Source organism: Ophidiomyces ophidiicola, assembly GCF_022830035.1.
Source record: "Ophidiomyces ophidiicola strain CBS 122913 chromosome Unknown scaffold_4, whole genome shotgun sequence".
NCBI lineage: Eukaryota > Fungi > Ascomycota > Eurotiomycetes > Onygenales > Onygenaceae > Ophidiomyces > Ophidiomyces ophidiicola.
In genome coordinates this window covers 1,005,073-1,018,540 of record NW_026054644.1, presented here as the reverse complement: position 1 = coordinate 1,018,540, position 13,468 = coordinate 1,005,073, and the positions used below count along the sequence as shown (strand labels likewise).

General features: G+C 47.3%; 7 protein-coding genes and 1 non-coding gene across 8 annotated transcripts; 3 read left to right on the top strand and 5 right to left on the bottom strand.

The window, feature by feature from the left end:
- Positions 1 to 35: 35 nt before the first annotated feature.
- LOZ57_001781 (uncharacterized protein) lies at positions 36 to 1,230 on the bottom strand (the record flags this gene model as incomplete). The annotated part of the gene is made up of 3 exons (XM_049250863.1): positions 36 to 331; positions 380 to 638; positions 697 to 1,230. The coding sequence occupies 3 exons, from the start codon at positions 1,228 to 1,230 to the stop codon at positions 36 to 38; spliced, it is 1,089 nt and encodes a 362-aa protein (XP_049110447.1).
- Positions 1,231 to 3,407: 2,177 nt separating this feature from the next.
- On the bottom strand, positions 3,408 to 4,018 carry LOZ57_001780 (uncharacterized protein; the record flags this gene model as incomplete). The annotated part of the gene is made up of 2 exons (XM_049250862.1): positions 3,408 to 3,867; positions 3,927 to 4,018. The coding sequence occupies 2 exons, from the start codon at positions 4,016 to 4,018 to the stop codon at positions 3,408 to 3,410; spliced, it is 552 nt and encodes a 183-aa protein (XP_049110446.1).
- A 1,872-nt stretch (positions 4,019 to 5,890) lies between these two features.
- Positions 5,891 to 7,050, top strand: LOZ57_001779 (uncharacterized protein; the record flags this gene model as incomplete). Its single annotated transcript, XM_049250861.1, has 4 exons — positions 5,891 to 6,039; positions 6,113 to 6,377; positions 6,442 to 6,769; positions 6,848 to 7,050. 4 exons carry the CDS (start codon positions 5,891 to 5,893, stop codon positions 7,048 to 7,050), a joined length of 945 nt encoding a protein of 314 aa, XP_049110445.1.
- A 224-nt stretch (positions 7,051 to 7,274) lies between these two features.
- On the top strand, positions 7,275 to 7,399 carry LOZ57_001778. Its single transcript has one exon. It is a non-coding gene; the product is annotated as a tRNA-Leu (tRNA).
- Positions 7,400 to 7,628: 229 nt separating this feature from the next.
- LOZ57_001777 (uncharacterized protein) lies at positions 7,629 to 8,105 on the bottom strand (the record flags this gene model as incomplete). Its single annotated transcript, XM_049250860.1, has 1 exon — positions 7,629 to 8,105. One exon carries the CDS (start codon positions 8,103 to 8,105, stop codon positions 7,629 to 7,631), a length of 477 nt encoding a protein of 158 aa, XP_049110444.1.
- Positions 8,106 to 9,535: 1,430 nt separating this feature from the next.
- LOZ57_001776 (uncharacterized protein) lies at positions 9,536 to 10,796 on the top strand (the record flags this gene model as incomplete). The annotated part of the gene is made up of 3 exons (XM_049250859.1): positions 9,536 to 9,624; positions 9,683 to 10,194; positions 10,255 to 10,796. The coding sequence occupies 3 exons, from the start codon at positions 9,536 to 9,538 to the stop codon at positions 10,794 to 10,796; spliced, it is 1,143 nt and encodes a 380-aa protein (XP_049110443.1).
- A 230-nt stretch (positions 10,797 to 11,026) lies between these two features.
- LOZ57_001775 (uncharacterized protein) lies at positions 11,027 to 11,875 on the bottom strand (the record flags this gene model as incomplete). Its single annotated transcript, XM_049250858.1, has 2 exons — positions 11,027 to 11,516; positions 11,580 to 11,875. 2 exons carry the CDS (start codon positions 11,873 to 11,875, stop codon positions 11,027 to 11,029), a joined length of 786 nt encoding a protein of 261 aa, XP_049110442.1.
- An 876-nt stretch (positions 11,876 to 12,751) lies between these two features.
- LOZ57_001774 (uncharacterized protein) lies at positions 12,752 to 13,387 on the bottom strand (the record flags this gene model as incomplete). The annotated part of the gene is made up of 1 exon (XM_049250857.1): positions 12,752 to 13,387. One exon carries the CDS (start codon positions 13,385 to 13,387, stop codon positions 12,752 to 12,754), a length of 636 nt encoding a protein of 211 aa, XP_049110441.1.
- Positions 13,388 to 13,468: the final 81 nt, after the last annotated feature.

Sequence of the window (13,468 nt, the reverse complement as noted above, 5' to 3'; positions counted from 1 at the left end):
CTCCATTGCCGGTGTAGTATATAAGCACGCTGTCGTCAGCATTGAAACGCCGTGCCAGCTTTTTTTGCGAAATTCGTTCCTCCCCCCGCAAATCCGGTGCCTTCGCTGCTGATCTCGACAAGGCCCGGCCGTATTTTATCCTTGTCCTTATGTTTCTTACTTTCCTTTTTCAGCTTTTCCTCTGTGATGTCTGTTTCGCAAACATAACAGAGCATTTTGCCATAGAGCTCAGCCTCCTCTGAATTTTTCGCATGCGGATCGGGATCTTTATGTGGCGTCATGAATTTATCTACACATGGCTTGCAGATAACATGCCCGCAGGGTTTTGTCACTAGATGTGTAAGCTACAGCGACGACCTTTATCCCAATTGCTACTTACGCATTGCCTTGACGCCATTGCTTAATGCTCGTTTACATGACGGACATATCCGCACCATTTCATCGGATTTTTCATCCTTCTCTTCTGTGAAATTCACTGTGACGAGGGACTTGAGGGCGTATCCGTGCTTGTTTGTAGGGGTAGATGCGGGACAAATAGGGCTGAGTTTCGCAGGTTTCGAGTCCCCTGCACCATTTTCTGTACTTGGTGTTAACGCAGGAATCCAGAAAGAAGGCATTTGTGGTTTTGAGGACTCGCTCTGGAGCATCAATTCTCATTAATATCCAATTTAGGTAGACAGAGGCTCCAGTAGTTACCCTTTCCAACTCAATCTGCTTCCTAACTCTGTCCCTCTCCTCGCTCGCGATGCGTTTTAGTTCCGATTCATCCAGCTGAAATCCCTTTTTTTTCTTAGCAGACGGCTCTTGGGTGTTATCCATGTTTCCCCCTCTGGCATGATCTCGATCGTGGAGCTTTCTCTTCCGATCCTCGAGGCCTATGCTTATCATCTCAAACTCTCTCAACTCCCTCTCCTTAGCTTCTTCCAATATCCGCTTCTCATTTTCCTCATTTTCCTGTTTCTCCAATTGTCTCTCTTTTTCTAATCGTTTGATTTCCTTTCTTTGCGCAAGGAGGTCATTGACGGCACATTCTCGGCAAAACAAATCGCCATTCGTGGCACATGCAACTACCGGCGCGCGAGCTGGAAGAAGACAGAGTCTGCAAGACGAAAATGGAAGAAACGATTCTCGTGATAGTCTGGCACTTTGGGTTCCCCAGGTGGACCGGAGAAGAGACCGTTCATAAGAGGTGAAATGGGGAAGAGAAGTGTTGCGTTTCGAGTGTGCCATTGGAGCTGTATCTAATATCACAGATTTCACCCCCAGGTGCCGTAGCAGGAGCAATACTACCTTTTTACGGCTTTGAACATTCTGAACTTCGGGGAAGCTTCGAACTACGGTGTACAATATCGAGGTGTGGAGTACATACGAAAGGATCATCATTGTCCCGATCCGCCGGCCGCAATTCTCCTGCGGCATTGTATGGAACTACTCCGTCATTCGTCGCAGGTTCTGGGGAATAAAATATGTCGTTCTAACACGAAGTCATTGGCAATGTGGCTATATTACGAAGATAATTAATATGGTAGTAGTTACGACACAATGTAGCAGCTGGAAGTGGTAAAGTCATATCATATTCAAATAGATTTTCAATGTCAAGTCTAGTCATAAATCCAGCTAGTAATGATCTAACCATTAACAAGTTGATAGGTATGTTCTAATGCTTCCGTTAGTCAAGGAGTTTATATAAGCGTCGAGACGATATGAAGTAGGTATGGGAATGATCAGGTCTCCAAGGTGAATGTTGTTCTTCAAGGTAGAACTCAGTGATAGAACAATAATCAAGAGTTCATCATACTTGACAAAAAAGGTTGAGTTGATGGTAAAGCACGGAAATAGCACAGAAGTCCACGTACCGGACATACACAACTACAATAATACCAAGTTACGATCGGTCCTACCTAATGATATTGTCAGTTTCATTCAAACCAAACAATTTCAAGATATCCATGTAGAAGTAGGACAAGTAATATCATCTAAATGTCAGGCTTTTCAGCCCCCTCGTTAGCTTCGTAATATAGGTGAGAAGTAAGAATATTTAGCATACCTCATTAAATCAGAATTTTCAGTGTTATAAGTTCATACCCCAACAATTATGCCAGGATCAAACAGTGTGAATAATGTTCATCATAGAAAAAGATGATATGCGGTGTAGAAAGATGTCTAATTAGAAGATTTGCACCGTACCTAATCGTGAGAAAAGTGTCAGCACATCAATCGTGGGGGCCTAATGCATAATGTTACAAATGAAGCGATGCCACAATCAGCTGACGAGATCTCAACAAGCCTCCCAACTACCTATCAGCTGCAGGATTGTACAGTCTGCGTTTAATGCATGACAGAAGAAGAGGGCACTCTGTCCGCCCGTTCGTTCAAGTGTTCCTCATGAAAGAGCATATAGTGCTGAGAGTATTCAGGGCGGCAAAAATTCCAAGTCATACCTAAAGGGACAGAGAACGTTAGTCAAGTCCAGACACGGTCATTCAAGAGTTGCAGTGGGCAACATAGTGAGAGAGGCATTGAAGCAAAAGCAACAAGGCTCTGATCAGACAAGGCTGAAACTTTATAACATGACATATTCCACATGGAGATTAAGCTTGAGGAATGCCTTTGCATGTCGTAGTGGTCATCATCGTAAAGGTAAAGAGAACCCCAGTAGAAATTCGTACCTTTTGATAATGAGTTTTGTTTATAAATGGCAGCGGGAGTATAGCGGCTACAAATAAACTACTATTGTCGTATTAGTTAACAGCTTCTTCATGGTGCAGTTGTTGAAGAAAACATAAGTGAGGTCGGATCAGGTATAAAAAAGTCAAGTCCGTCACGAAGGGTAGGATTTGGATTGTTCATGAAGCAAGTACTCATCAAGAAGGTCTGTAAAAACAACAGATCAAGTGAGACATACCTTATAAAACAAAAGCTATCAAGACCTCCGTCTGCTATATTGAATGGTATGAAGTGCAAAAGAGAGCAAGAGGGGGTCGACATCTTAAGACATTGAGCTTTTAAGGGAGAGAGACGAGATTTTTGTGTGGAAGAAAATTTAAAGAGGTTAATACGGCGGGTGGCAAAGCCGTTGGTGCAAAATCTCTGACTAAGCAGCAAGCCCCTCAAACATGCAAACATGATGGACGTACGAAGTACGGAGTACAGCAGAGCACCATTATTGATACTCGGAAAATACATTGGAACATACATTTTAAATTCATTTATCTACATACGTCGATACAATGCCAAAAGGTTGGTAGAATCTTCATCGTACTAAATACACGAAATCAAAAAAAAAAAAAAAAAAACATATGGGTATTACATATATCGAGGTGTCCCCCCTGCCTCATAACTCTCCCCACATAGCACTGCGGCATTTTCAGGAGAAAACCAGAATCGATAGTCAGAATGTTGACTGTTTACAGCATAATCGCGACGCCGAGGAGACCGGCTACACCGGCAAAACTGGCAGCAATAGCGCCTGTGGCACGAGGAGCAATGTTACCCGATGCTCGAGCAGGTGTATTGCTTTGGCTAGGATTGCTGGTAGGTCGGGAGGCAGAGCCGCCCGTTTGGCTAGAGCTGCCCGTCGGGGTAAAACCGCCGATTTGGTTGAGGTAGGATTTCACATCGGATGGAAGATTATTATACCAGGAGGGAGTATTTCCTGCCTTGAGGCTGCTGTGCAGTTCGCTGTTGAAATTAAGAGCGTTGGTAGGATTGGCTTCGATGCTGCTGCGGACACCTGGGGGAATGGCAGTTGCGAGAACAGATATGATGCCAGATGGCGGGAGGAAATTGCTGAGGCTCTTGAGATCATGGGCGATGCCTGCAAGGTCTGATGGTAGGGCGGTAGCCAGTCCACCAACAAGAGATTTTCTGATCAGTGAGTCACAATGAGCACGCGCGGACATGTCTAGGAGATTGTTGCTACCTACAGATCATTGAGATCATCGCGCTTTTGCTGTGCCTCAGGGGTAGCGAGTGCCGTAGCAGTAAGGAAGAAAAATGCAAGAGATTTGAACTGCATGATTGATAGATGGTTGGAGGGTATCAAGGTTGGAACACTCGCGGATGATGCTCTGCAGATGCTATTCTGTATTAAAATTTCTAATGTAGGTAAGAAAGAGGGGTATTATTGAAAGTATTCTGAAGTGACTGAAGAGTCAATTGGGGCCGAAACAAAAGGAAATAGCCGTCCCCTTGCTCATTTATGTATACTGGCCGAGAGCCTTAGGGGGCCGCGGCTTAAGGTTTGCCTGGTATCCGAACCCGAAACTAGAGCACACAGCGAGGCGATTCTCGGTGTAAGCCACCCTCGCCTTGTCTCTGCACCCTTCCAATCACCCTGGGCTGGTGGAGCCATCTAAAGGATCCCTTGTTTGATTCCACTTCGTATTTCATCGTTGGATGTCTCGTGGCCAGGCCGCGGCTCTCGCTTGGTGTCAGCTGTGGCTCACTCTGGAGCACAGATCTAGCAGCTCTTGTCGCTGGGGAGGGCTGTGCTGGAACCGAAAAAAACCAGCCGTTCAATTCGTAGGGCATTGGCGGGTGGTGCCCATGGTGGTCCCCAAGGCGAAACGTCGTGGCTGAAGGGTCCTAAACCCCAAACCTTACTCAAAATTGACCATTCCTGACAGTTGAGTTTGGTATCCTGTGGCCGAAGGATGTTTGAGGCTAGTGTTTGACCAGGTGGTGTGTCGCCTGCATGCACACATCTCTGGGGGGGGGGCCTGGTGGAATGCTTGCACACTTCAAAGCCGCTCAATTAAAGGAGAACACATCCTTATACCAAGAAGGATAGCCCCAGAAACAGACATGGGCGAGTGTTTTTTGTCGCCCAATTCCTCTCCTGCAGCAGCATGACTATATTCTTGACGGCGCACCGCGCAACTGAATTGATGTCATAGACCATAAATACACTGCCCCCTTCCAGGCAACAGCGAAAATATGCCAGCAGCAAAACGGCCCCCACCGCAAGGAGTGGACGGGGAGAAGTCCGCCCAGACTTTGCCTCAGCTCGCCAAGCTGCCGATGCTTGGGACGCCGGTCCTCTCCGTTGCACCGCCGGCGAAATAGAACCTACATACTCTGGGTATACTGTCCATAATGAGCTGATAAGCCACACGGCCAAGGCAAAGTCTGTGGCTACTAGGAACGGTTTGGTAACTTAAACAACGATAGGATTCAGGTTGGGGCGCGGGGAATCGATAGCGGAGCAGCTTCGAACTTGCCAGACGGTGACCGCCTCCCTGCTGTGGACATGCTGAGGCATGGCATATGTAACTAGTAGTTATGTAGGCTCCCGCTCTTGAACATATAAATTTAGTCACTTGGGGTCGACTTTTAAGATATCCACCTTGACAGGGTATTGATTGCTTTGCCCTTTTCCTTCAATGTCATGCTGGTCTAATTTGCAGCTGTTAGCCATCGAGCTGGGCAGAAGGCTTGGATCGGGGCATTATAAATATGATAGTTTGTGCTCTCACACAGAGCCAAAAGTACTTTTAGCACACTGATTTATACTCTGCATCGATCAATGCGCCATAACCCTTTAACGATTTTTAGGATACCTAGGCCAGGCATCCACGGGCAACTGGCTACAGTGGTTCACAGTGCACAAAAAGCTGGATAATACCCGCACGTTCTTGCTAATACCTTAAACAAAACCTGGCAGTCCCTTTTGAACCAATTGTATTGCTGCATTAGGTTGCTGAAAGGTTACAACTTTACCAACTTGGCTACCAATTTCTGACGTTATCTGTACCCCCATACTCCGTGGGTCCATATACAGAGTAGATAGCCCGAGCTGTATTTAGTAGATGCACCATTCTGCCGTCTTCCTTTTTCTTTTATTCTCTTATCGGCTGATTAATTGTATTTGAAATTCTACCTCTTCATAATGACTACACGCCACACACATTTCAAGCTAAACACTGGGCAAGAAATCCCAGCTATAGGATTTGGAACATGGCAAGATGAAAAGGCACAAGAGGACGCAGTTGTAACAGCAATTGCTGCTGGATATCGTCATATTGATACTGCTGCGATGTGAGTACATACGATTTGCAGGTGCACTGGTAGAAATCTGTAGGGGGATGGAAGGTTAATGTTGAATGGACAGATACGGAACTGAGAAGGCAATTGGGAGAGCCCTTCAGCGGGCTGGTGTTCCCGGCGATCAACTCTTCATTACCAGCAAACTGTGGAATAACAAACATGACCCAGCTGACGTAGAGACGGCGATTGATCAATCACTAAAGAATCTGGGTGTTGATCACCTCGATTTGTACCTTATGCATTGGCCTGCGGCATTTGCTTCTGGAGACGAAAATTTCCCAAAAGATGCCCAAGGAAATTCCAAGAATGCAAACATTGACTATGTTGATGTATGTCATGGCGACTCCGATGCAATACTCGAGTTCGTGCTAATAAAAATGATCACCGTGCTAGACGTATAAAGCCATGGAGAAACTGGTAAAATCCGGTAAAACGAAGGCGATTGGGGTGTCCAATTTCTCCAAAGCAGAAATGGAACGGCTGCTTAAGGAATGCTCGGTTGTTCCCGCTGTCCACCAGTTGGAAGTGCATCCTTGGCTTCAGCAAAAGGATTTTGTCGAATGGCACAAGAGCAAAGGCATCCACGTCACACAGTATTCATCCCTCGGTAACCAGAACGAGATTTACGTGGGACATCAGAAGTTTGGAAAACTGATTGAAGACTCTGTTCTCGTGCAGATTGCAAAGAAGCACGAGCGCACAGGGGCACAGGTAGCACTTGGTATGTGTATTCAACGCCAAGCCCATGAAATATCTTTTCCATTTGAGATGCTCCACTAACGGAAGGAATAACATGCAGCATGGGGAATCAATAAGGGCCACTCGGTATTGGTGAAATCGAAAACACCGGATCGTATCAAACAAAACTTCGCATCAGACTTTAAGCTAGATGCAGAGGACATGCAGGCCATCGCGGCAATAGACAAAAAGCTTCGCTTCAACGATCCTAGCAAGCCCTTTAAGTATGAGTTTTACACGGACTTGGACGGAAAGCAGAAGTAGTGGGAATTGTGTAATGGGACGTGGGGTCAGCTTAATGTTTTTCGGATTGTTTCGATAACGTCGCTCCCTTAGCAGCTGATGCCTAAATTCGAATGTAACATGTAATGTGCATCGCAAGTACCGGAATAGGAGGTCGAAAATGCATTCGTGCTTAATGGTATGGAAGCGTGATGAGTTTGACTTTGGCTCTAAACAATCTTAAAGCGCCGAGAATGACATATTAAGGCAAGATGACCGAGCGGTTAAGGTGGTAGACTCAAGTAAGCACGGACAACCGTGCCCTTCAGCCCTCAAACGGCTGTGAATTCTACTGGGGAAACCCGCCAGGGTTCGAATCCCTGTCTTGTCAAGATTCTTTTTTTTTTTCAAACCCTCCCAAATCAACTCAATATTTTTGTAAATACTATTGACTAATTAAGTGAATCGCTTGTCTATTTAGTTACATGTCCCTGCGTCGGCCTTGTCTTCAAAAAAGCGTTGTCTTCCATCACGATCCGGGCCAACTGGACGAGGCGATGGCTCAATCATCAACGGACCTCAAGGTGCAAGGTACCGGTAGCCTTAACTTATCATGCAACTCACGCTCCCCCGAATAGCCTCTGCTTGTGAGTATTCTGATATTCCTCTAAGCTAAATTCACCGTCATGCAGCTGATCGCTGTCCGGGTCCCCCGCCCACACAAATACCCGGCAGCTCTCGATGCTGCCGTCATCCATCTCCACGTCGCGTGCACACCACGTATACGCAGGTGTTTCGTATTTCTCAAGCCGCTCAAAGTGATCTGGCTGCTCCACTGGGTATACCAGGCCGTGGACTTCTGAACCCTCATGGGGAACCAAGGTGGGGTAGATATGCCACATCTTCATCTTGTAGTTTCGCAGCTTGGCGGCACGGAGAGGGGGAGGGGGTGCTGGGAGATCGAGGACGATTTGGATAACGTCGGTATCCATGAGGGAGCCGTAGACAAAAAGTGGTTCAGGAGACGTCCGGGGCGATGGCCTGCCAGGTTTCTCAGGCGGCTGGACTTCGGAGCCGTTCGTATGCGTAGCGTCCATCGGTCCAATATATAAGATAGTTGCAATTTTATTCTTCCTAGCTAAAAAAGTGATTCAAATTCAACATATGTTAGAAAGCATTTGCGCTATTGTTGACTAGATACCACCGCTAGTTCCTTAACTCCCTACGGAGTACTCCGTACAGAAGCTAGTTATGTATCAGTGACTCGCAGGGATGACATTCGCAAGTTCGCAACCAATAAATACTTAAGAAAAAGCGAAGATCCCACAGGCGCGACTCGTTACAACATAAAAAGCGCTCCTATCCCCTCGGTCTTTCGTATGATAAATGACAGCGAAATCACATAAGCCTGGCACACCAAGAATACATAGCACCCTATTTAGATTACGCAGCGCATGAGCCTGGCTCCGACAAAATTCTTGTTAGTAAATGCCTAGGCGCCAGCGCCATTTGAAAGCAAAGAAATTGATGGGCATTCGGTGAAGGCGAATCCTAATATGTTGCTAGTATTTTCACTGTTTTAAAGATAATGATTTATAGTTCTGTTTTTTCGGGATAAAAGAAGAGAACTCTATCTTAACAAGGACCTTGTGAAGCATAGTATCGGGCTCTTAGAGGTGATAGGCAGTAGCTTTGTCTTTCTCTGTTGTCACTGGTGTCTTAGAGAAGGGAGTGATTCTCGGCTTCAACACTCCAGATATGGGATCTTGGAATCTTGTCAGTGCACTATTCAAATTTTTGTAGAATCAACTTTGCACTTGGGAATAGTGTGCTATTAATGCGGAGAGAAAGAAATCGTGGCAACAAGGAGCGAGGGTTTGCGTCACTCAAAGTGGCTGATGGAATAGATGAGGGTAAAATTGTCTGACCAGTACCGGTTAGTTAACTATCTGGTTGACCTAGGAGAAGTGTTTGCACAATTAGTTATCTGGCTTTTTTATGCACGAGCATGTATGTCTTTACGTATTCCCTACTCCGTATGAAGTATAGAGTATGCATAGGTAGAGTAACGGTACGGAGGGGATGGTCTTGCTGGGCAATGTATGAAATCTGGATGCTGTAGCTTAAAATACATAGCGCATTTTTTAAGGAGGCTTAGCACGTCGCCACTGGGCCTGGTCCTTTTCCCTCCCGGCATGGCGAAACCTACTCCGTACTTACTAGCCACTGTGAGGCTGGCGCTTTGTGGAGCTGACGCAGTCATGTTTGTGGGCTTTTTCTACAGCCTGGTGGTCTTGAAAGACTGATCGTTAGGAATATGCGACGCACAGCGTTACTGCACGATTCCTGTGACTGGGAGACTCGACCGCTGCTGGTGCACTCGTTTCGACGTGTGCCCGATCTTGTCGATAGCTGAACATTTATTCTTATCACACGCATAGTTGCGCTCCCTTGCTCTGGATGTTGGAGTTCGCAGTCGATATCAGAACTAATGCGGCCGGAGATCTTCGATCGAGTCCGCTCCTCGATGGGCACCCATAATAGGGGAGCATTGGGGGAGAATTGGTTCTCAAAACGACTGGTACTGGCGTATGTTATAGATTGGGCCTTCATTATGTATGTCTCTATCGTTTCTTCTTCTTGTTCCCGGTGCTAATAAGTACGAAACGAACAGATTTATTGGAGTGTTGGGCCGTATCATGAAGTTGATCGAGCCGAACCGGAGACCTTTCAGCCTGACTGACCAGAGCATATCCTACCCGTTTGCTAGACACGAGAGAGTGCCGGTCGTTCATCTCCTCATCGCCAGTCTTTTCGTTCCCGCCGCCACAATCGCGCTTTTTAGCCTTGTTCTCGTTCCTGCTCCCACAGGTCATCGTATTTTTGGTGCAGACTCATGGCGGCGCAAGTTCTGGGAATGGAATGCTGGCTGGATGGGGCTGGGCGTTGCCTATAATTTTACATACACCGTGACGGAGGCGATGAAGGTTATGTTCGGCAAGCCACGGCCAGACCTTCTGGATAGATGCAATCCAAACATATCCAATATCACATCTCATGTTATTGGGGGCTTAGGTGGGAAAATAACTGGTGCACCTTCACTCGTGGCTTGGACTATCTGTCAGAACCAGACGAAACGGCTCTCGCAGGATGGATTTGTTAGCTTTCCTAGTGGACATGCTTCCAGTATGATTCTTGTTCTGCTTCTATAGCCCCTGGATTATTGCTGACGGCGAGCAACTCTAGTGTCTTTCGCCGGGTTAACATACCTGGCTCTCTGGCTGTGTGCTAAGTTCGCCGTCTCAATTCCATATCTCTCTTCTAGTCGCTCCTCTTCATCGCGTCGCCCATTTCACGCCTTTGAAGAATCAACATCAGTTCCCTCCACCGTCCCTCTTCGTGACCAGGGTGCAGCACCGCCCCTATACCTCTTAACTCTTCTTTTTGCACCTATCATGGCGGCAACATACATTGCCTCTAGCCGCTGGGTCGACAACCGTCATTTCGGGTTCGATCTGATAATTGGCTCTTTGCTAGGCATTGGATTCGCCTGGTTTGGATTTCGCTTGTTTCATCTGCCACTGGACTCGGGCCAGGGGTGGGCATTGGCCCCCAGGAATAAGCATCGGGCATTTTTTGGAAATATTGATGATACTTCCTATGGGGAAGGTGAGGATGTGTTGGATAGCGGCCATCTGCGTCATCACTCACTTCACTCTTCCATTGAACAAAACGAACATGAAATGCTACCAGCCTCGGAAGCGCGGCTTGACGAACATGTTCGCTGATGTGTATGGAGTCTCAGGGGAACGATGGTGCTTGACGATATAGTGCTCTTTTAATATATAAATGCCACATATATAACTGTTTCTTAGACGATCTTTCGATGGAAGTCATTAGAATGCTTTATTCTTAACTGAATACCCGTATACCGACAAATGCACCATAAGAACTAGAAGTCGCTTCAAAACTCCAAGATATCATGCAAAATAGCAACTGCAGAATAGGCCCAATGCTGCTACCTCCAGCCCCCAACTCTTCCTTCATCCCACCTTGCCCTTGCTTCCCTTCGCATCTCCAACTTTGCGCTTTCGCTCCTCACACGCCTGACCCACTCCACCACCTCCCTCTCACCCGCAACCCCATGGTGCAAGTCACCTTCTAAAAAGCTCTCCTCCACCGCCCTCACCACCGCCTCCTGCTCCGCAATGCCCGCCACAAGTCTCTGGTAGAGCGCCTTGGGCGACCATGGTGCCAAGGCGGTGTCCATTTCGGTCTGTTTCTTGCGCCATGAGAGCTCCAGGGACTGGTGCTGTAATAGGAGCGTTTCAGTGGAGGACCGGAGAGAGGAGAGATGCGATTCTAGCTCTAGGGCGTGGGCTGCCAGTGACTTGTTGGCGTGGAGGAGAGCCAGGAGATGGCTTTGAGAGGCGGGGTACGAGGGGTGAGTATTTGCTAGGGCATTGAGTAGAAGAGGTTCGGAGAGGACGGACTGTAGGTCATTGGTCCTATAGTGAGATAGAAGTTAGAACAGCCGGCCTGATCTTGGGTGTTCTGCTGTGATATCGCACGATTTGTCTCTGAGGGTTTCTGGAATCCATCCATCATCTCGCCCCGGTGGCTGAGCAGAACTGCTCGGTGAAGCAAAGTTTCTGTCACCTGCTACTGTTTGTGCATCTTCGCGAGGTGCCAAAGCTTCCTTGGGTGGTGTAGACGGAGCCGGCGATCTAACGTGTGGATTAGGGATCGGAGTGCCTCTCCCGCTCGCTTCGTGGCTCGAGGGTTTTGGCGGAGGGGGCGGTGGTGTTGCGAGCGCCGGAGGACTTTGTAGACTTGAGGCTGAATATGGAATCGGTGAAAGCGACATGACTGCACGATAGAAAATGACGGTGGTAGAGAATACGCAGTGTTGGGTTGGTCTATTTGCCCAGCCAAACTTCTACAGACGCCTCTTGGCACATGCTGCACACTTGAACTAGTTAAAATACCCCGTGTGTAAAGAGTACGGAGTACACATAGGTGGCATACAGCCGAATACAATAAATTTAGTATTAGACTTACATAGTTATTTGTGGTCGTGTAATTAAGTGGTGAGTATCTAAATTCTGGTGACCGAGCTTCACAGTTATGATGTGTAGAATTGAACCAAAGAGTCGAGCCATACAGTCTAACATCCCTGTATAAAAACAGTAGCTCCATAGGGGGCTCAGGACACCAGTCAGAAGAAAAGGTCCAGGGTATCAGTGGAAGGACATCCTGTAAGAGTAGTAAGAATAAGAGGTACATATTTTCAAAAATTAATTCATTAAATAGTCTAGAGATGTCTACTCCTCCAAAGAAGACGATCTGCTGTACAGAATTGTTGCTAGGGAAAATCGAAGTCCACTCAGCAAGGTATATGTGGCCCCATCGAGCCCATAATGGTATGTATCATATATCACTGATAATAGTGACCATCGCAAGCAGAAGCTAGAGAAGATTTGGCCATTGCTACTAATCTCATTTGCATTTGCCTCACTTCGGCAGCAGTAAGACCATAGGTTATGGCTTTCCCCCAAAACCTAAGTCGAGACAAGAGTCTTTCAGAGTGTATTTAAGTTGAAAAAGTCTCCAATGTTTAAGAGAGGGTGTTATTCACTGAAGATATATGCGCCGTAAGAACATCTTTAGATGTTCACTCTGAGCAAAATGAGAGAGGAGAGCGGCTGATGAACATTTTGTGGGGGACATATGCCATTTTCATTCAGTCTAGTCGGCGACGGACGTCCTTTCGCTGGGTTTCCACGTTGACGCCCCTGACGGCTTCTGCAACAAGTTGTCGTAGCTCTCGTTGGTTCTCTTCGCTGTGGAAATTTTCTCTCGAAGCAAGCTCTTCTATTCTGCGCCTGAATTCCGGGTCCGGTGCACCCGAGTCCTCATCTACAGGCGGCTCCGTCATTGTACCGAAATTCACGGTGACATTCGGGGGCAAGCTCGGTGTAGAGCTGCTGCCGTTGGCAGTATTTTTCAGAGCGCCTTTTAGGTATGCTGCGACCCGTGGAAAGGAGCCATCGTTGAGAATCGCCTCTTCAGCTGTCAACCCTTCATCGTTTGTCAAGTCCCTATTTACACCAAGCTCCTCCACCAGGCACCGGGCAACTTCGACAGTTTCGGCAACGAAAAGGCAAGTTTCCCCATCTTCATCCGTAAGGTTGATGTTGACGTGGAATTCTTGAACCAGGGACCGGAGCAGGTCTACGTGACCGTAAGATGAGGCAGCGTGCAGGAGAGAATAGCCATAGGAATCTTGGGCGGAGGCTAACGAGGGGTTGGATCGAAGGAGGGGCAGTAAGGCAGGCGAATTGTCCGAGGCGAGGATATACGGGTTGGGGGCAGACATGGCGAAACAGGTGAGTCAGAGAAAACCATCCGATACGGCTCGGGCGCGCGTGAGACACGGGCAGTGACTCTTCGACTGCGG